The sequence below is a fragment of the Staurois parvus genome, unplaced genomic scaffold (genome assembly GCF_062004578.1).
Source record: "Staurois parvus isolate SC_StPar_1 unplaced genomic scaffold, SC_StPar_1.0 ptg000012l, whole genome shotgun sequence".
Taxonomy (NCBI): domain Eukaryota; kingdom Metazoa; phylum Chordata; class Amphibia; order Anura; family Ranidae; genus Staurois; species Staurois parvus.
The window spans coordinates 172095-194412 of NW_028317808.1; the positions used below are offsets into that span (position 1 = coordinate 172095).

The following is a 22318-nucleotide window of genomic DNA, read 5'->3' on the forward strand; positions in this document are numbered from 1 at the left end:
CAGTTATATTCTATGTATCCAAGAAAGAATCCAGGCCTCTTTTAAAGCAATCCACTGAGCTGGCCAGAACCAACTCTTGAGGGGGTCTATTCCACATTTGCAAAGTTCTTACTGTGAAGAAACCTTTCCATAATTGGAGATTAAATTTCTTTTCCTCCAGATGTAAAGAGTGCCCCCTTGTCCTCTGTGATGACCTCAGGGTGAATAGCTCTACACCGAGTTCACTATATGAACCACTGAACCCCTTAATTTCCTCTTCTCAAGAGAGAATAAATTCAGTTCCTCTAATCTTTCCTCATAGCTGAGCTTCTCCATGCATCTTATCAGTTTGGTTACCCTTCTCTGTACTTTCTCCAGTTCCCCAATGTTCTTTCTGTGAATTGGTGCCCAAAACTGAACTGCATATTCCAGATGAGGTCTTACTAATGATTTGTACAGGGGTAATATGATATCTCTCTCTCTGGAGTCTATACCTCTTTTAATACAAGAGAGGATTTTGTTCACTTTAGAAACCGCATCTTGGCATTGCATGTCATTATTAAGCTTATGATCTAACAGAACTCCCAGATCCTTCTCCACCATTGATTCCCCCAGTTGTACTCCCCCTAGTATGTATGATGCATGCATATTCGTAGCCCCCAAGTGCATAACCTTACATTTATCAACATTAAACCTCATTTGCCACATAGTTGCCCAATTAAACAGTGCATTGAGGTCAGCTTGTAAATTGGACAAATCCTGTAAGGACGTTATTCTACTGCACAGCTTGGTGTCATCTGCAAAGACTGAAATGGGATTTTTAATCCCAGACCCTATATCGTTTATAAATATATTAAAAAGTAAGGGTCCCAACACTGAACCTTGGGGTACACCACTGACAACCCTAGACCATTCAGAGTATGAATCATTAACCACTACGCTCTAAATACAATCTTTTAGCCAGTTTTCTATCGATTTACATATTGATTTTTCCAAGTCTGTAGACTTTACCTTACACATTAGCTGTGTGTGGGGAACTGTGTCAAACACTTTTGCAAAATACAAGTATACCACGTCCACCGCCACCCCTCTGTCCAAGGTTTTGCTCACCTCCTCATAAAAAGAAATCAGATTTGTTTGACAACTTCTGTCTTTCATGAATCCATGCTGTCTGTTGCTTAAAATATTTTTTCCCAGCAAGAACTCATCTATGTGGTCTTTTATTAAACTCTCCAGTATCTTCCCAACTATAGAAGTTAAACTAACAGGTCTATAATTACTTGGTAAAGATTTTGACTCCTTTTTAACCATTAGCCGCCCAGCCAATGGCCGTTTGGCGGCTTCAAATGTGCTCCTGTATTCCGGGTGCACGCCATTTGGCGTGCTCCCGCACATGCGCGGTTTGCGCGGTTGCAGAGCGACGCAGCAGTGCGATCTGTCACCGCCCGTGCACCTCGGACACGGCCGATGACAGATCCGAGTACCGGCTCCCGTTGCCGGTACCATGTGACCTGCTGTGACCAATCACAGCAGGTCACATGACAGTTGTATACAATGGGTGGCTTCATTCATGATGCCATCCATTGTATACTAGTGCCTAGCTGTGAATGGCCACAGCTAATCACATGCACATGTCATGTGATTAGCTGTGACCAAATCACAGCTAAGCACAAAAAAAAAAAAAAAAAAAAAAAAAGCTGAATGAATCGACTTCATTCAGGTAAATGCTTGCTTATAGCAAAGTAATTCTTTGCTATAGGCAAATTGTGTAAAAAAAAAAAAAAAATACTGATCACTTCCCCAAAGTAGTACAATGTTACTATGGTAACATTGTACTATTTTGGTCATAGTAAAATATGAAAAAAAATCTGAATGAATCGACTTCATTCAGGTAAATGCTTGCTTATAGCAAAGTAATTCTTTGCTATAGGCAAATTGTGTAAAAAAAAAAAAAAAAATACTGATCACTTCCCCAAAGTAGTACAATGTTACTATGGTAACATTGTACTATTTTGGTCATAGTAAAATATGAAAAAAAATCTTAAAAAAAATAAAAAAAAATGTAATAAAAAATTAAATATAATAAAAAAAAAAAAATATATATATATATATATTTTTCATACTGTCACCAGTCAGTGTCGCTGTTCACCGCCATGCCAGTTATATGATGACGCTGTACTGCACTGGTGACAGTATGTAAAAAAAAAAATAGTGAAAATAATTTTTTTAATTTTTTAATTTTCCGAAAAATTATGACAAAAAAATACAACTTCAAAAAACTCGCCATGCCTCTTATGAAGTACGTCGGACTGTCTACTCTGCAAAAAGGGGTCATTTGGGGGATATCTGTACTGTTCTGACATTCTTGGACCTCAAGATATTAGATTGGCTGTCAGTACTTCAGGATTGATCAATATTCAGATCTATACCATAGTTTGTGAACTCTATAACTTTCCTACAAACTAAAAAATACATACTAATTTGGGTTATTTTCACCAAAGACATGTAGCAGAATACATCTCGGCCTAAATTTATGAAGAACAATTATTTATTTGTAAACTTTTATAACAGAAACAAAGAAAAATGTGTTTTTTTTTCAAAATTTTTGGTCTTTTTTTGTTAATTTAGCAAAAAATAAAAACCCCAGCGGTGATTAAATACCACCAAAAGAAAGCTCTAGTTGTGTGAAGAAAATGATAAAATTTTAGTTTGGGTACAATGTTGTATGACCGCGCAATTGTCATTCAAAGTGTGAGAGCGCTGAAACCTGAAAAATGGCCTGGGCAGGAAGGTGTAAAATTGCACGGTATTGAAATGGTTAAATATTGGCACCACATTGGCCTTACACCAATCCAGTGGTACTATGCCAGTCATTAAAGAGTCCCTAAAAATTAGAAACAATGGCTTTGAAATGACAGACCTCAATTCTTTAAGGACCTGTGGGTGTATGCCATATGGTCCAGGTTCTTTATTCACCTTTATTCTGTCTAAATATTTTTGGATCATATCAATTGTGAGCCAATGTGGATCATCTGGAGCTGTGTCAATACCATGCCCATTATGGACAAGAGCTCCCCGATGGTTCTTTGTATGCCAGTCATTACAGGTTCCCTAAAAATTAGAAACAATGGTTTGAAATGACAGAACTCAATTCTTTAAGGACCCGTGGGTGTATGCCATCCGGTCCAGGTTCTTTATTCACCTTTATGCTGTCTAAATATTTCTGGATCATATCAATTGTGAAAGAAAATATATAGTTTAATTCACGGGAATGTAAATATGAAGGAAATGGAAATGAATTATAAGTGTTTAGTAAGATGGTATATTACACTGAATGTAGCGCATAGAATAAGTGGAGATAACTCACCTTTATGTTGGCGGGGATGTGAAGAGAGAGGTACAATGATACACTTATGGTGAGAGTGTCACAAAATTCAAGAATACTGGGAGGGCATAGTGAATATAATTCAGGAAATAACAGAGGTAAATATTCCTAACGACCCTGAGACTTGCCTGCTTTTTGGTACCGAGTTTTCGGTTAAAAAATATAAAAAAAACTGGATTATTGTATTATTTAAATGCAGCGAAGGGACTGATACCCAAGTTTTTTTGAAGAAACAACAGGCACCGAAAATAAACGATTGGGGAGAAAGAGTGGAGAAGATATATAGAATGGAGGAACTTTACCATATGGAGGAAAATAAAATGGAGGTATTTCCTACAAGTTGGGAAAAGTGGGTACAGTTTAAAAATTCAGAGGTATACCTAGAATATGTGAAATGAGGAAAAGAAGGGAAAGGGGATAAATATAGTACAGTATAATACCAGTAATAGCTAAGGTTCAGGATTTCTAGAATGAAGTTAAAAATGCATAATCAAAGGGTGGGGGGGGGAATAGGTAAGGGGAGGGGTAAAAGGTCACCGAGATTAAGGTTATTTCTGGGGAGTGTTATGACAGAAATGTGTAATGTATACTGTTTGTTTTATTAGCTTTTGTACATTTAATATGGTGATTTGAAAACAATAAAATATTTAAATTAAAAAACAATATATCAATTGTGAGCCAGTGTGGATCATCTGGTGTCAATACCATTCCCATTATGGACAAGAGCTCCCCCATGCTCCTTTGTATACACAGAGCTGAAGAAGGTATTTAATACATTTGCCTTCTATTTGTCCCCAGTCACCCACTCTAGATTATTTTGTTAAGGGCCTACATGCTGGAACCTGACCTTTTTTACTATTAATATATTTGAATAATTTTTTGGGGTTTGTCTTGCTATCTGTTGCAATCTGCCGTTCGTTTTTCATTTTTGGGGCCTTTATTTCCTTTTTCATATTCTGTTATATTCTTTGTAATGTTTAAACGATGATAGCGTTCCTTCATTTTTATACTTAATAAAAGCTCTTTTCTTATTAACTACAGCTTTTTTTAACTTTGGCCATAAGCCACATAGGTTTGAATTTTAGCCTTTTAAATTTGTTGCCCGTGGGAATATATTTTGCAGTGTTGTCACATACAGTCTTTTTGAAGAACTCCCATTTCTGTGTTGTGGTCACCGATGCCCATATTCCCTAACAGTCTAAGTCTTGGAGAGCAGCTCTCAGCCTTGGAAAAATTAGCTCTCTTAAAGTTGAACATTTTTATTTTTCCCGTATGTGCTTGATGTTTACAGCTAACAATAAATTAAATCATATTATTGTCACTGCTACCCAGACGTTCTTTTATATGGACATTCGTAATACGCTCTGCATGGTTTGAGATTACCAGGTCCAGCAGAGCATCATTCCTAGTTGGGACCTCTATGAACTGTACCATAAAATTGTCCTGTAATTGGTTTATAAATGTTTGCCCTTTAACTGTTCCTGCAGTACCATTACTCCAATCAACTTCTGGGTAGTTAAAATCCTACATTATTATCACTGTCCCAGCCCCTGCAGCCCTTTTGATCTGTGCAAGGAGCTGAGTTTCCACCTCCTTATTAACACTGGGAGGCCTATAACAAACGCCAATGATTACCTTTGTAGTACGCATCCCCATGTGCAGTTCCACCCATAATACTTCAGCCTCATCCCACTCTCCATCAACTAGGTCCTCTTCCACATTCGCACTGAGATCAATTCTCACACAGAGACACATTCGCACTGAGATCAATTCTCACATAGAGACAGACACCACCACCTTTCCTTTTTATTTTGTATCTCTGAAAGAGAGCATAGCCAGGAACATTAATGGCCCAGTCATTGAAAGAATGCAGCCAAGATTCAGCAATACCAATTAAACCATAGTTCTGTTCATGCACCAAAGTCTAAAGATTCCATATGTAAATGGATGATCATCTGTGTACATCCTAAAAGACCAAAAAATAATATTGCTTGCTGGTTATTTTGTGTCAAAACCTTACTGTTCAACATTAATCAGGATGATTACCAATGAAAAAGAAAAGAAAAAGGAAACTAATGAATCTGCCGCTGTTAATGACAGGTAATCTGCAACATATAAAAGTTTTGTCCTTGGGCTTAGATATACCTTAACAGAACAGGTAAATCAGTACTTCTGTTGGATTACTAAATATGTTCATGCTTCAATGATCTCTATTACACAAAGGGGCAATTTTTTTCAACACTTGCATTATGACTAGGAGACTGTGATGAAGGTATCCCTTGACAGAAAACTGAGAGGCATTCATCCTTTTGGTAAATTCAACCTCCTTTCAGTGTTAAAAAAAAAAAAGTTCAGGCTACAATATACCTGAAGATGGCTATACCCAGATGACATACTTGATATACTGTATGCCTTTTGTGAGCAGCTCAATGTTCTTCTTAGATATTATTTTGTTGCTGCCATCCATGCTTCAAGGAGTTGTAAATGCTGGATATAACCCACGGTTCCTGAGAAATCATTTTCCAGGATGGCTGAAACTCAGCTGGACATCATGCTCTCAAACTCAATTTACTTTGGGCTTACTTTTTGGCCTCACATTGTAACTTCCCATTTATATGGTCTAAATACTTTGAACGAAAGAATTGAGGGTCTCTCCAATGGTGAAACTATGAAAAGCCTTAAAATATTCATATGCCAAACATCAACAAATGTAAGGCAAAACAGTTTACCAATTGTAAAACATCTGACATTTTGGAACATTTATACTAAAACCAGAACTCTGCATTCACTATATCTGGTCTCCCACAGTACACAGAGCATGGAAATGCAATTATTTTAGCAAATATAAACTGCTAAATACATTTTCTCATCAGCAGTTAGGGTAGTCTTGTGACTTCTATCAGTGTCCAGTTGAGTATAGATTAAAGCTTGTAGGAGAAGTTTTCATTCTGCTCTGACTGTCCTATGAAGCTACAGGGGTCCTTTGTCTGGACAGTGCTGATAGACCCTGTGCTGATCACATGCACCTTCCCAAATTAAAAAAAAAACTCTTTAGCAATATACACTAAACTGAGCACGTGACTCCTGGAGCTCAGTATTATCAGAAGATCGATTGTGGACAGTAGAAGAAGGGGAGGATCAGAGAAAATAGGATCAAACAGACTTTTTACACAATGCAGTGGATTGTCAGTATAACAAGCATGCTTTACTTCATATACTGTACAGACTGAGTTTACTGTTGTGGGTTTAGTAACATTTTAATGTTGCAAAAAAGATTACCATAGAAATTAAAGTTCAGTTGTGCAAGGGCTCCATATGCAGTACATATTGCTAAAAGGCTGCTTCCTATCCTTGTCCTAATGCCACTATCCCCTCCCTCCTAGATTGTAAGCTGGAAAGAGCAGGGCCCTGGAACCCCTCGTGTTTTGTTTTGTTAATGTATTGTCTCATGTACTGCCCCCCACTATAATGTACAGCGCTGAGCAAACCTTTTGGCGCTATATAAATACTGTATAATAATAATAATAATGCAGCTGTTCAGATGATAACTAAATCTAAACTTCAAGCAAATTCATCTAAAAAATATTAAATGCATTGTAAAATGGAACCAGTGTGTAAGCAGGTACTTACAAATGGTGCTGCTATTAGACAGGATTTCTAGGCTGCCCAGGTTTGGAAGGGCTTAACTCAGGTCCTGTGTTTTTCCTGGTCTTTTTCTGGTCTCTGCCCTCCACCGTGTGATGCATATAAATAGGGGGAAGGCGCTGCTCGGGGAGGGGGGGGGATTTGGGGTTGGGGGTCTCCATGTGGCCACACAGGAAAAGGATCAAAAGGCCCTCTGTGTAAGATGTAACCAACAGCAGCTTGCAATTACCCGGCAAGGGAATCTACATACCAAGAACTCTTCCGACTATGGAGTACTACCTGAAAAGTTTGCCTAGGCAGCCTGGGGACTGGGAGTCGGACTGATGTGCACTTGGGACTGTATTGCTGTAGTGTTACAAGTAAAGTTGTTAAACGTTCAAATGCCTGGTCTGAAGTTACTACAAAGGGTGCATGATGCTACACTGGGGGAGATGTACTAAAACTGGTGCACACAGAATTTGGTGCAGCTGTGCCTGGTAGCCTATCAGCTTCTAGGTTTAATTGTCAAAGCTCAATTGAACAAACTGAAGTTAGAAATTAATTTGGTTACTATGCACAGTTGCACTAGATTCTGTGTGCACCAGTTTTAGTAAATCTACCCAACAGTGTATTGCAAAGAACAGGACTTGTTATGCACACTTGGGGTGAAGTAGCAAATATGTGGTTGCTAAGGGCAACAAGCTCAAAAGGGGGTGACATGAGAGCTAGACAGCGGGTTTACAGTACCAGTAGGGGTGACAGGTCCTCTGCATAGTGAGGGGAATGGCTTGCTGTTTCCCCTCCCTAGTGGTCAGTGACCCAGTGAACCGAGATCAAATCTGCATATCAGAGGCCCTAGGGAACTAGTCGTAGGTATGGAAGTAGTTGAGCAAGACAAGTCATGCATGCAAGAGCTTAGCATTGTACGCCCCTTGAGGGTTAGGGATTGATGTGAATGTACAATATATATATGTAAAGCACTGCGTAAATTGACAGCGCTATATAAGTACCTGAAATAAATAAATAAAAGGCTTCATTCAAGTACATGGCAAAACCACAGACTATCACTGGGAGTGAGGTGATAGGAAGGCTGGACTGGTGGAATGGGACATATGCTCAGCAGTGTCCCCTTCAAAATGTCACATTCCATATGGATTCATGTATCATGGGACAGTGTGGCTCACACAGCAAGTTTTTAGGTTGTGATACAATTGCACTGGGTGTGCAGCTGACTTTGAATTCGGAGGTGTCACTTTCATGCTGTATCAACATGAAAGTGGCCCGCCTTGTCCCAGGCATTCGTGAGTATGTACACCAGAGAAGGAGGAGAGCAAAAAAAAAGGTTGTGTGTGCATGGGCGAGTAGGCCTTGCTCACAAGTATAAGTATAGGAATATTAGCAATCCCTTTCTAACCACTCCAAATATTCAGCACATTGTAAATACACTAACTTTTAGCTAGATAGCCATCCTGGAAAAACTGTTAGCATAGGTTTATGCCACAAATTGAGCATTGATACACTTTAGGAGTATCCCTGGAATTCATACTGTAAAGACTGGCACAGACTTTGCAAAAGTGTCTCTCTTGTCAGAAGTGTAACCTTCTGGGCCCTGGTGTAAGAAACCCTCCAATCCTCCAATCCTGGTAGTGGAACACCAGGGCCTGGTCAGAAGTGCAACCTTTGTGACCCTGGTAGTTCCACCACTGGTGTCAGTAGTTTTTTATGTTTGTTATTTTATTTTTTTTATTATCTTTTACCATTTTTTTCCATGTTATTTTTTTTTATTTTTTTAAGAGCCCTGTTGGGGGGCTTTGGTTAGATATCAGGGGTCTAAACAGACCTCTCATGTTCCCCCTTTAAGACAGAGAAAGGAGATTGAGGGCAGAACCCTCAATCTCCATCTCTGCAGCCTCAGTTGCACAGAATAAATGGACAAGACAGTTTACTATGCTTCAGTTCTGAATGGACTGAGTCAGTGATCATTACCAATTCAGACAAGGAAGGGGCTGGTAAATGACATATCTACCGCCCCCTTCCCCTGGGGGTACCTATAGCTGGCCAGCTAAGACCAGTCCTAGGTTGCTAATATGGTTCACATATATGTGTATACCAAACCTGCCAATAACCTCAGTACAGTATATATGTACATATGTTAAAGCCAAAAGCAGAATCATTGCTGTGATTTATGTCTTTGATTGTTATATGACATTTATATATTCATTGTGTTAGCAGAAGCAGAAAAGGAAAATATGCCTTTAAGAGTTAGTTAAAGATGAGCCAATCACAGACAGCCTCATACTGTACAGAGCCTTAACCAATCCCAGCCAGTTTCACATTTATGCCTGTGTAAAACTCCCTGCTAGGATTTTCTAGAGACACATGCTCACCAGACAGAAGAGGAAACAGACAGTTCCAATCAGAAGAGCTTTATGGAGCAGAGAAGGCCAAATAGGTATTTAATGCACTTGTGTGTTCCTCTATTGTTTAACAGTGCAGGTAGATCTGTGTGTAAAACTGTTGTGTGTGTTTTACTTGTAGTTCCACCGAACTTACGAATATAACGAATTAAATGAATCAAGTCACTGTAGAGTAATCATAATCGAACAAATTTACAAAATCTAACGAATTTATCAATCTATGGAATCAACCCAATGTAATACGAATTGAACCATTGTAATATGAAAGAAATAAGCCATTGTAAGCAGTTATATGAAGAAGATTGAAGTTATTAAAGAAGTTAACTAAAGTATTCGGTGTGCTCTTTAAACCTACTGCATCCATAGAGCGGCATTGGAGGAATTACAGAGTAAAGTCAGTCTAATCAAACAAAGAAACAGCAATTGCATAATTTTTCTAATGCCACAGCGCACTAGGCACCAAAGGGTGCTGCGCCTGCCACAGTACCAGCAGAGCTGCAGGGGGAAAGAGGTGGCCGGGAGAGAGCATATAGGGGGCCAGGAGAGAGCACAGGGGCCTGAGGGCAGTAGAATAAAGCTGGATAGGAGGGGTAGCAGGGGAGGCATATAGAGACACCGATCCCCACCATTTTCCTCCTGCGGACCTTGAATGCCTTCAGGAGGTAGAGGACAAGAAGCATGCAATCAGCAGCTGTAGGAGGAAAATGGAGGGAATTGTTTTCTCTGCATGCCGCCCCTGCCTTCCTTCCTATTCAGGTATACAAGGGAGCCGCACAGGCCCCTTAAAGCATGGGGCCAGGTCGCAATTGCGACCCCTGTGCTTACGCCCCTGTCTAATGTCTTCTAAAAGTGGTGCAGAAAGTGCCAAATTCATGTACCTTAGAGCATGCTGTACCACGTTTAAAAAGCACACAGGGCACTTTCACAAAATCTGTATGCACCAGTTTCTCTCTTTGTATGCCAAAAGAGAGTTGGTCTTAACGTTCTCCATTTTTGTAAGACACGAACTGTCAATATTATATTTTGAATTTGGCGCATTCATTGCACCCCAATGTAAAAGTGGTGAAATTTAATACTACCTGAATTTGGTGCACAAGTCGCTGTCAGAACCAAACGTGTTGCAGATGCTTCATAAAGTTGGTGCAATACATTAATGTGAGCAGGGGCAGACTGACAACTCATGGGGCCCCCGGGCAATAGGGGATCATGGGGCCCCTGTGTACTTGCCCAAACTCAAAAAAGCCTATGAAAAAGGTACCAGGGGCATCTCATGGGGCCCCCTACTGACCCCGGGCCCTCGGGCAGTGCCCGAGTTTCCAATTGGTCAGTCCGCCCCTGAATGTGAGTGATTAACACCAGAAAAGTGGCACAAAAGCTTTACCCCCAATAAATTCCACAAATCATGATTTAGAATGTCACAATGTTGACAATATGATCACTTTTGGTGACTGAAATGATGTTATAAACCATAAAGGAGTTATTAATCTTACTTACCTGATGAACAATTGCAATGTGTTGACAATGCGCTCAATCTTTTTTCTGCTCTTGTTGTAAGAAGAATGTTGCAAAAACATACAAGAACTGGATTTGTATGATAATGATCCACAAATATCATCCCAATCCATGTTTTGTAACCTTAAAAAAAATTCAAAAGAATTATTCAGTATTTCCAATATATAACTTGTATTGCCTTATACATATTAAAGAGAACCGATAATGGGTTTTGGTCAATTATTTTTCTAGGTGTAATGTTTCATTTACATTTGCAGTTGGGGGTGGCAAAAACACGTTTGAGCTGCATTTTCACTGCTTCCCAACCACTCCCCCTTGGGAGTGGACAGGGTCATACACATGCAGTGATCGAAATGCTTTGCCACACAGCATGGCAAAAATGACCCCCCCCCCCTTGCTGTGATCAGCGGGCAGTACTGCCTGCAAGCCCAACCCTTAAAATTGAATGGGGCCACGCCGCAACTTGCAACTACGTGCAATGCAGCATGGTGGCTCAGTTTTCAAAGGTTAAAACAGGCAATGAGAAAGTGATATAAAGCTTCCTTGCCGCCTGTCAAATGCCCTCTGAAGAGCAATGCACAGAAGATTGCTCTTCAGAAGGTTAAAGCTAATGTAAATGGTTGAGCAAATAATTTTTTGGACATAGTAAACATTTAATATATAGTGCTTTAATGACAGTTTTTAATACCAAAGCACAGCCCATGTTCTCTTTGGTAGCCTGGATGAACTGACTAGCTAAGACACATGTATGTCTGCTAGGGGAGAGAAATGACTTAATTCAGATGTGCTGTGCCATTCTCAGCATTGCAATAAAGGTTTTCGTATTTACTTGACTAAAAGCACTATTTTCACAATGTTTAGTTGTTTCTTTTTTTTAAGCGAGTTAAAGCAGAACTAAACCCATTTATTTACCTGTTTCTCAACACAACTACATTCTAGTCATGCCATGAATGATAACTTTCACATTTTCTTATGCTCTAAACTGAACTGTCAAGCCATCAAATTGCTGGTGTTATAACTGCATCACCATGGCACCTGCAGATCAAACATAGGCTGATGGCAGCTTTCTTGACTGTAAAGAATGGGAGGGTTTAGTTCCGATTTGTTATTCCCGGGTATTTTTTCTGCATGAGTAAGTAGCTCAGTACACTCCTAAGCTTCTCAGAAACATTAGATGGCCTCTGTGTCTATGGACTTTGATGCTGTTTTGTTGAGTAAATGTAGCTTTCTTTCAACATCAGTTTGAAACTCTTATGAGATCATTCAGAACCTATAGACAGGTGATTTTTACATTCAAATGACCCCTGTCTTGCCCCCGACCTGCTTTAAGCTGATTTTGCACTCTGATAAAATTGTATGGGGAGGCAAGCAGTTCTGATGTGAATCATAGTGGTCTAAAATGTCTGATTTTCCAATCAAAACATACTGTATTATAGAGAATATCTTTTCTAACCCCTCTAAACATTAAAAAGATGTAATGAGGTGTTTGGTTATACTGCTTTTTTATGCTGCACTTTTTTTTAATGTTAAAGTTTAAAAATCAATTACTCAGGACCAGGGTCCAGGGTGAATTTTAGGTCTTGAGGACATTTGGACCTTTTTCAGGAAATCGCAGTAACACTCATCACATGCCAATAGTGGCCTGGACATGGTATAATTACATAAAAAAACTCTTTTAAACAATCAGAAGAGGCAAGGTTTAGGCCTTCATAAAACCTAGACTTTTTCCATTTTTATTTTAACATTATTATTATTATTATACAGTATTTATAAAGCACCAATAGTTCGCTCAGTGCTGTACATTACAACATTTGATTCACAAAGCTTTTTCATGGTGTCAAAAAGATTATTACAGATGGCAGGCTGCTGTAGCTCATAATTCTAGCAGAAACAGATGATAGACTAGTTATCATATGGCTTGAAACTGTATAAAAGCACTGATGAATTTGAAATATAAAAATGTAAAGAGTAACAACAATATCAAAACTTGATAGGTGATTTTTAGTAAGATTAGTAAAATGTACTTTCCAGTTTGACTAATCTTGGCCAGGCTTCTGATCTCCAGATATAATTTTGTGCCTCCCTGCAAGCCCCCCCCCCCAAAGTTATTACTTCTAATAATTTAATTCTAACCAGACACCTGATTCCCAACAAATGTATATATACATGCAACACAGCCCTTTCCCATCTTTGTTGCCTAGACTCCTACTAGAAAGCAAAGGGCATCTTGGCCTGGGAAAAAGTTTAATGCCACTTGGATTCTATGTGAAAACTATCACCCTCACCAATCAAATACCTTACCCATGTCAGCTGCCTCATATCCACGTTGCAGTATTGTCCTATCAATTCTTGCAATTAGCCAAGTCCCCAAAATCAAACTACAGAAGAGTCGAAGAAGGCAAGCGCTCAAACCAAGGATTACATTGTAGAAGAAGAAGAAATAATTGAAATTATGGAAGGCTTTCCTAAAAAGAAAAAAAGTAGTTAAAGCAGTAAATAATTAGCAATACAATAACAATTGTACATACAGTAGCTGAGCTGCATTTTGCTTTGATGCTGAGAATCATTTTTATCCACTTTTTTATCCTAGTTAGCTACGGGGAGCTAGAAGACTATTTTTTTAGTTTTTGGGGTTTTTGGGTCAGGACTGAGAGGCTCTGATGCCTCCCCCTGATCTATAGACTTGGAGAAGTCTCTAGAACTCAGTGGGCAGGGACAGAGGAAGAGCTGGTCTGCACTCTTTAGAGATCCTGGCCAATCCCCAAGCAGAAGGCTTGGCATGGGGTCGGGACAGCCCTTAGGAGTGACTGAGCCTGCTCAGCAGCAGGAGAGTTTGGGTGGAAAATGGAGTGAGCAGGCTGGAGTGAGGAGCCTGGGAGGGGGTCCAGGAGAGGAGCCTACCTACAGGCAGAGGAGCTGGAAGGGAGGATCTCTCACCCTCAATCGTCTCCTGAGAGAGGACAACCTAGGAAGCAGCCGTCTGGCATGTGGCTTGGAAGCAGCCATAAACCCACAAGCTTGCAGGAGAGGAATGAGTAATTCCCCACACCCTGGGCCAGATAAGAGAAGAGGGCATTCTGGTGGGAAAGTGACTAGCCCCCATATGGGACTGATGATTCTAAAGTGGCAGATTCTGAGCCCCCTTGCTCAAGGATTCCCTCAGGCAGCTAGGTGAAGAGGAGATTTCATCTGGGATCTGAGGAGGTATACCAGGAGAGGCTGGACAGCTCTCCAAGAAGAGGATTTTTGTCTATTGGACTTGTACATTGTTGTTAAGGAGTTTGTCCTCAGTTTACAGTTACTCTGGGCATACCATACACTCCTCAACCCCATCTATGTTCTATACCCCTTAATAAAATCCCAAAAAAACAAGCTCAAGGACTCGGTTACTGTTTCCTGTGTGCAAGGTCTGAAGGAAATGCGTGTTGCCTGGCTGTGCAGGACTATAGGTGGACCCAAATCTCTAGGGACTCCTAAGGGGGTAGTTCTACACTAGAGTAGTAAATGATTGTTCTTCCAACAATCCAGTAATTGATTTTTGTAGAACTAAGAGTTGTGATGTAGCTTTGATCATAGTTGGTTATTTATGTAAGAGATTTTTATTACAGAAGCATTCATAACTGATACTAGGGTAAAGAATAGGTGTATTATTATGTTAATGATTAATAGTGATGGGCCAAACACCCCCTCTATTCGGTTCTGAAAGTTCGAAGTTCAACCGCGAACATCGAACAGGGACAATTCACTAAGTGGTATCTTACCGCATCTGAGTATGTGGTAAGATACTACACAGCTACTAAAATACTGCATCAGTTATATTATTAAGTCACGCAGTATTTTAGTAGTGAAGACATTCTTTATTGTTTCCGCTGTCAGCGTGGTTCCCTGCTGACAGCTGGATATAAAAAGAATTGCTCGCGTTGCCCAGCAATTAAAAAATGTAAAGAAAAACCGCAAGTCCTTCGGGTCTGGTATAGATTCTGAGGGGAACCCCCACGCCAAAATAAAAAAAAAATTGTGAATGAGTATGGGGTACTTGGTAGTGCTACCCATTCACAAAACAAAAGTGGAGTGTAAAAATGACAAGAGACAGTCTTTGACAAGTCAAAAATTAAAAACAATTCTCCCAAAGTAGATCCAATGTCAATTACCATGCTCGTCACCACAGCCAACCCGAAAAAAGAAAAAAAAAACGTATTGCTCTCGGCGCTGTCTCCCGGCCATCTGACAGCTGCGTCGGGATGACCGTTCCTAAATAGTGTGATGACGTCACAATGCCCCCTTGTGACATCATGTGCTGTGATTGGCCAAAGCATTGCACCTGACCACAGGTCAGGTGCATTGCTTTTGCCAATCACAATGCACTGTCAGGGTGCAGTGCATTGTGGGGTGTGGTGGGCGAACAGCCCACCGAACGCCCTTATTGTTCTTGTGTTCACGGAACACACGAACGACCCATGTTCAAGCCGAACTTATGTTCGACTCACACATGAAGCCCAACACTAATGATTATAGTGCCAAGTGTCACATTCTTTATGAACATGAAGAAAACTCACATAATGCATGTTCCTAAATGTGGTTCTTACGTTCTTAAGGTTGTTTCTTATGACCTGTCAGAGTGGCTGAAGAATAATAAACTGCTTAACTCACTACTGGCTTTCAGAACGTGGTTATCTCATATCATAATACACTTGCCCTGGAACTAGCACAACTTCAGGGAGATGGTCTATATTGTAAGCTCGAAAGAGCAGGGCCCTCGATCCCCTCATGTTTTGCATTGTATTGGTATTGTTCTGTCACATGTTCTGTCCCCCTTTGTAATGTACAGCGCTGAGTGAACTATTGGCGCTTTATAAGTACTGTATAATAATAATAATAACAATAATAGACACCTCAAGCAATGGATGTTAGCCTTTGCTATGCTGGTATGGAACCTCCTCAGAGGTTACTTGTAATTTATAAATGTGTCGTTCCCAAGATTATATATTATAGATTGCATTTACAAATTATTGAGTAGAAGCAATACCTGTTATTTAGAGCTAGGGGCTTCTTTTTATCTTCTGGTGATATTTTCTTTTGTAGGAAGAATTGCCCCGCTAACACAACTTGCAGGATCATCAGCAAAATAACGATTAAAATTGTAAGGCTTGGGGAAAAAAACGTAATTGAATTATTGTAATTTTAAACTTCACAGAATTATATTTGAAAAATAAAAATAATTTGTCATCACTGGAGAGACCTGTATAGAACTAATTTAAAGTGGTTGTAAACCTCAGACATGAAATATGAACAAAGCATATCCCTCTATAGTGTGTACTTGTCTCAATCCAGAGCACCAGGTGTCATTTTTTTCAACTGCTTTGTTCCTCTGCTATCATCATGAGTCACTTTTGACACGTTTTCCGTGATACCAAGAGAAAAATGGTGACGGGGAGGGTCCTCCAGCTGATTGACAGCCCCAGCTCTGTTCCTGTGTCATACAGGATGTGTCCCTTCCCTCCAATCAGCTCTCAGAGCTCTTATCACTGGTGTACCAACAGCTCCTGCTCCCTGCATTTCAGAGCTGAGAGGTCCAGTGTAAATCATGCACTTTGAATGGATGTAGGTTAAAGAAGGCTGCAAATAAATAGGGGCAATATATGCAGGAGGTTTTGTTTCATTTCTATGTATTAGCCTGTGTTTCACCTGAGGCCAGTCACTTCACTGGGTATATGTAAGGGTTTACAACCACTTTAAAGCTGAATTTCAGAAAAACATTCAAGGAGCCAGAAAAAAACGAAATTCTGACATTTTTCACACATATGTTAAAATCTGCTTTTTTTTGTTAGAAAATGACTTAGAATCCCCAAACATTATTATGTATTTTCTGAAAGCAAAGTCTCTGGTGAATACAATGGTAGCTGTTGCAATATTTTACATCACACAATATTTGTGCAGTCATTAAATACAAAAAAACAAAAATTCAGGAAAAAAAAAATGCTCTTTAAAAAATTTTAATGCACACAAACACAATATAATACCCATTTTTTGTTTTTAAATATAAAAGAATATGTTGCATCATGTAAACAGATACCAGACCTGCCAAAATTTAAAATGGTGCATGCTTGTGAAATGGCAACAAACCATGGTACCTAAAATTGTCCATAGGTGACACTTTAAGAAAAAGTTTGCATAAAAAAAATGCATATTTTTTTACACATAAAAAATGTGCATTTTGTTTTTTATTAGGAGCCTGTATAATATTGCACCCATGATCAGTAGACGCAGGGCTCTTTTTATTATTATTATTATTATACAGGATTTATATAGCGCCAACAGTTTGCGCAGAGCTTTACAAAATGAAGGTAGACATTCCAGTTACAATACAATTTGGTACAAGAGGAAACAGAGTCTTGCAGATTGTTAGTGGACTCCCTATGATTAAGTCCGGAAGTGATGAAACGCATCAGTGATTGGTTAAGCGGCAACCGGAAGTGACGGACAACGGAACTGGAAGTGACGCAGGATTGTCCGAGAGCGAGGACCGGCAGTGATGTGAGCATTGTGCGGTCTTGCCTCTCTGATATTACTGATATACTCATATCTTTGGGCTTGATTTATTCAGATGTCTTGTAAGCAGGGGCAGACTGACCATTTGGAAACTCGGTTACTGCCCAAGGGCCCAGGGTCAGTAGGGGGCCCCATGAGATGCCCCTGGTACATTTTTCATAGGCTTTTTTGAGTTTAGGCAAGGACACAGGGGCCCCATGATCCCCTATTGCCCGGGGGCCCCATGAGTTGTCAGTCCGCCCCTGCTTGTAAGTAAGATTCTCGGGCAGAGAATAAATGATTTTAAATTGTACTGCACCATGTCAGGTCTCTATCTTTTATTTTTTATGTGATGTTTGTGGGAAGTATCCATCAGAGGTATTAATACACTGGAGAATTTGAACCATTAATGGAAGGAATCGTATTGTATCCTGAGAGATTATCTTTCCTTTGGAGGAATATGTATACAAAAGCGCAATTGCCAACCATGAGAATGGAATGCAATTATTTCTGGTGAGTGCACAGCTGAAAGGGGAGCACGGCACAATTGAAGATGTATTTGGATACTCACAAGGTGATTTTGGAAATATTGATTAAATTCACGTGGTGATCACTAAAGGACTGGAATGTATGGACTTTTTAGTTGTTTATCACATGATTATTTATAGAGTGTCGCACTAATATTTTGGAATCACAAAATATGATTTATTTATTTTATGCAGTGTAATGTGGCAGCAGATTATTTGTTTTATTTTTTTTATTGATATTCACATTTTCATAGTGCAGTTTGTGTTTTGAAGGTCATTATTTGACCTAGATAAATACGTTGTTTTCTTGTTAGTGTATCTGTCTGCTCAGGCAGGAAGTTACACAATGACAGGAAGCATCAATGAACTACCACAGTGCTTACCAACGCACTGGTAGTTCATTGAGAACCGCAATCTCTTCAAATAGTGGCAGCAGGTATGGGGAGAAGATCCAGGGACCTACGTACGTGTTTTCATTTGCATGTACATGCATGGGGTTGGGGGTGCTTTTATATTTTTAAATATTATTTTATTTAAATGTGTATTTTTATACATTTTTTTTTCATTTAACTTTATAGCTATCACAAAGGGGTGAACAATCCCCCTTGTGATAGCTTTGGGCAGTGATAGCTACTCTTTATGGTGACATCAGGGGCCTTTTAGACCCCTAATGTTTCCCCTGTCTTTCAAAGCAGCTGATTAATTGCAGACTGTGTTTGATCAGCTGTGTTCCTGGTTGTAAGAGCCAGGAAATGACAGCTCTGAAACCGAAAGTGATGACATTTCCTCCATCTCCTCTGTGGGCAGCCATCTTGACCGCTTATCACGGAAAAATGGGAGAGCCAAGGAACCACCACAACAGGAGCAGGAGGGGGCTGCCCAACAGTGTAATAGTGATTAGGCAGCTGTAAAGCTGCTTGAATCACATTTACATGAAAGCCAATTGCTGGCTGAAAAAAAGCAATACCAAGATCATGGTTGCAGCTACAGCTATAATCTTGGTATAGCTGCTTGCTGAACAGGACTGTTGAATAGGTACGCTGGGTAGCAAGAGGTTAAACAAGTTTTTTTAATGCAAACTAGGGTTGCCACCTCATCCCTTTAGAACTGAACACATATTAATAATTTGATGCAGAAGAAGCACTAAGTGATTTTAATTGCCACCTTAATCAGCCACAGAACCTGTGTAATCAATATGTGTTCAGTTTTAAAGGGATGAGGTGACAACCCTAATGCCCATACACACGATAAGAAAATCGTCCGAAAAATTTCACAGAACCACTGATCGAACGATTTTCTCTTCGTTGATGAGCAGGATGTTTTAACCAATAACGATAAAATCTGGTTGAACAGCCGTGAAAACTTTTGACATTTCGCATATGAACGACCGATTTTGTGGTGGTATGACGGTATCATGCATGAGCGGAAGATGACCCAGATGTTTATGTCCAAGCAGGGGCGGACTGACAACTCATGGGGCCCCTGGAAAATAGGGGATCATGGGGCCCCTGTGTCCTTGCCCAAACTCAAAAAAGTCTATGAAAAAAGGTACCAGGGGCATCTCATGGGGCCCCCTACTGACCCCGGGCCCTCGGGCAGTGCCCCAGTTTCCAAATGGTCAGTCCGCCCCTGTGTCCAAGGAATCTTCATAAACACGAATGAAAAATCCAAATGTTAAAAGTAGATTGGCCTGATGAGATAATGAAACCAGAATTATGTATATTATATTTTATGTATCACTATTTATGTATATAGTTAATGTACTAAACTATATTATATTCATTGCTGTTAATTGTTGTGTATATCGCTCGTTCCGGCCAGAAGGGCGTGGCTACAAGGTCACATGCACACTGCATCACTTCCACTTGTACGGAAGACGTCAACACTACGTATTGCCCTACGAACGTTTTTTTTTTAAATTGGTTAATGTGGGCCACGATTTCGACCAACTAACAAACGCCTCTCGGTCGTCGGATGACCGATCGGTTGATTTTCTAATCGTGTATTCCCACCTTTAGGCAAACAGAAAAGTTAGTGATTGTGTTCACACTTGTAAAACATTGCGTTTTGTGCCTTACCCACAGTACAGGACCTGAGATTCTCTGTGACCTCTTGGTTTCAGTTCTTTTTTTTTAATCAAGTACAACTTGGCTCATAAAAGAGCAGGAGAGAGGATTGAAGCACCCTAGTACACACCCAGCTATTGGCAAAGAATACAAAAACTTCCTGTGAAGGAATGATTACTTCACTTCCATTAGATGGTAGCACTGCTTCATCACCGCAAACTAATGCTGATGAACAGGCTCTACAAGATGGAATACAGGTAATATGACATTTACCGCGTACGGTAGAACACATTTGCTAGTATGCAAGCTTGCACAGATTTTAACTTGCAACTTCAAACTGAGTGTTTGGATTAGAAAAAAACCCTTTAGTTCTGATTTAATTGTCACTGGTCTTTATAAGTGCTTCATTCAGCTCTTTAGCAATGAGTTTTATGTGCTGCACTGGGGGAGGCCCACTCTTTCCATAATGTTGTCCATCGGTGGGGAGAACAGTTCTCTGCAAAAAACAAAATATGCTATTGTACCACATAAAGTTTCACAATTCAAATTATACTTACATGGTGATTCCAAAACCTTTAAACAATATCAGAGCTTGTCCAGATTTTATTGGAACAACAACTGTATACACAAAAGCCATGCCAAACATGCTCTGAATTATGTGTAGTATCAAATAACCTGAAATATAAGACAAAAATATAATCAATCTAAAGAACAGAACACCACTGATTTTTTTCTCTAGTTAGCACAAAAGGCTTACCCCATAAAACGTACGCTACTTGCCAGCCAGTATACCTTGCTATAGCAGCCTGCAAATTGACAAAAATCAGAAACAGTCATTTTTATTATCAAAATATACTTATGAATTTCAGTATATAGTTGGGTATAACGTATTTTGTATGTAATTATGTTGCTAACTGAAACCAATAAATGTGCAGTGGCTAAAAAAGTATTACAGGCAACAGAGAAAACCAATATGTGAGTTGCTAATACAGTAGTATCTAGCAAAAAACATAACTGTGCTAAATTTGGAAACTTTACTCAATTTATGTAAAGTATTATGTAGAGCCATATACATTTAGGGAAGGACTACAACTTTTGTAAGCAGAGGCGTCTTTAGGGTTGGTGGCACCTGGAGCGGTAACACGTGGGTGGTGTCACCCCTCCAGAGAAGAAGGAGCAGTGCCGGTGTAGCGGTAATATGAGTATCCCATGAAGATATGTATACCCTGAAGCAACTACGCATGTGCTGGTTTCAGGCCGAAGGAGCCAATCTCCGACTTTAGCACAGAACTGCCACAGTTATCCCCTTACAGGCTGCAAGCCACTGAAGCTGATCCCGTGGATCACTATAGGTTGCACGATCAGTTAACCCCATATAGGTTGAACCTATATGCGGTTAACGAGATCTTGCAATCCATACTGATCCACGAGATCAGCATCAGTGGCTTGCAGCCTGTAAGGGGCTAACTGTGGCAGCTCTGTGCTAAAATCGGGGATTGGCTTCTTCGGCCTGAAACCGGCGCATGCGCATTTGCTTCAGGGGATACATATCTTCACGGGATACTCATTTTACCGCTACACCGGGGGGGCAGCTGTCACTGTTTTGGGAATCCAGCATCACCCCAATAACTGGCCAGGACCTTCACAGAGCTCAGAAGCTCTGCTGGCATCCTGCTCCTGCACCTCCTATGATGGTGTCATGGTGCGGCCGGCACTCACCTAGGGACTCCACTGTCTGTCAGTTTACTTTCTGCTGTCTTTGTAGCATTGGGGAAATGTCACTACACTTCCTGTCCCAGAGACATAACAGAATATTAGAAGAAACTCAAACTGAGAGGAATTCCCCTCTTAGAGACATTTCCCTGGAACAGGTGTTCCCTGTTATAGGGATGATTTTACCATTTTGGATATCACCCTACTTTCAGTTTAACTGACAATGGTCATGGGTACAAATAGAGTGGTGAATCTTCCCAATGGGGACACAAACAACAATAACAACTTGACAGGGGGTTTAACCTTTACCCACTCTATCCAACATTAGATTACCTTAGAGATAGAGTTTAATCTGAGTTCTGTGTAATCCACTGCAGCAGAAATCCAGGCAGTACTACACATGGAGTGAACTTTGAAAAAAACCCGTGCAGTGAAAGTTCCTATCTCTCTGCTGCCTATATCACCAATCACATTCACACTATAAAGGCAGGTTTGAATGAGTAGTGCCTGTGAGGAACTTCTTATTGCTGTTTTGTTTTAAACAAGGCTTTATTTGTAGGAGAGACA

The 22318-nt window shown here is 40.0% G+C and overlaps 1 protein-coding gene across 3 annotated transcripts in view; it reads right to left on the reverse strand.

The window, feature by feature from the left end:
• Positions 1–22318, reverse strand: part of LOC149473654 (stimulated by retinoic acid gene 6 protein-like) — a 96992-nt gene that overhangs the window by 14012 nt on the left and 60662 nt on the right. For all 3 annotated transcript variants that reach the window (XM_089674548.1, XM_089674541.1, XM_089674534.1), the window contains 5 exons: positions 20796–20844; positions 20596–20713; positions 15944–16063; positions 13219–13382; positions 10900–11040 (listed from right to left, as the gene is read on the reverse strand). In XM_089674548.1, coding sequence (XP_089530674.1) covers positions 10900–11040; positions 13219–13382; positions 15944–16063; positions 20596–20713; positions 20796–20844 — 592 coding nt within the window. The remainder of the gene's footprint in view (positions 1–10899; positions 11041–13218; positions 13383–15943; positions 16064–20595; positions 20714–20795; positions 20845–22318) is intronic.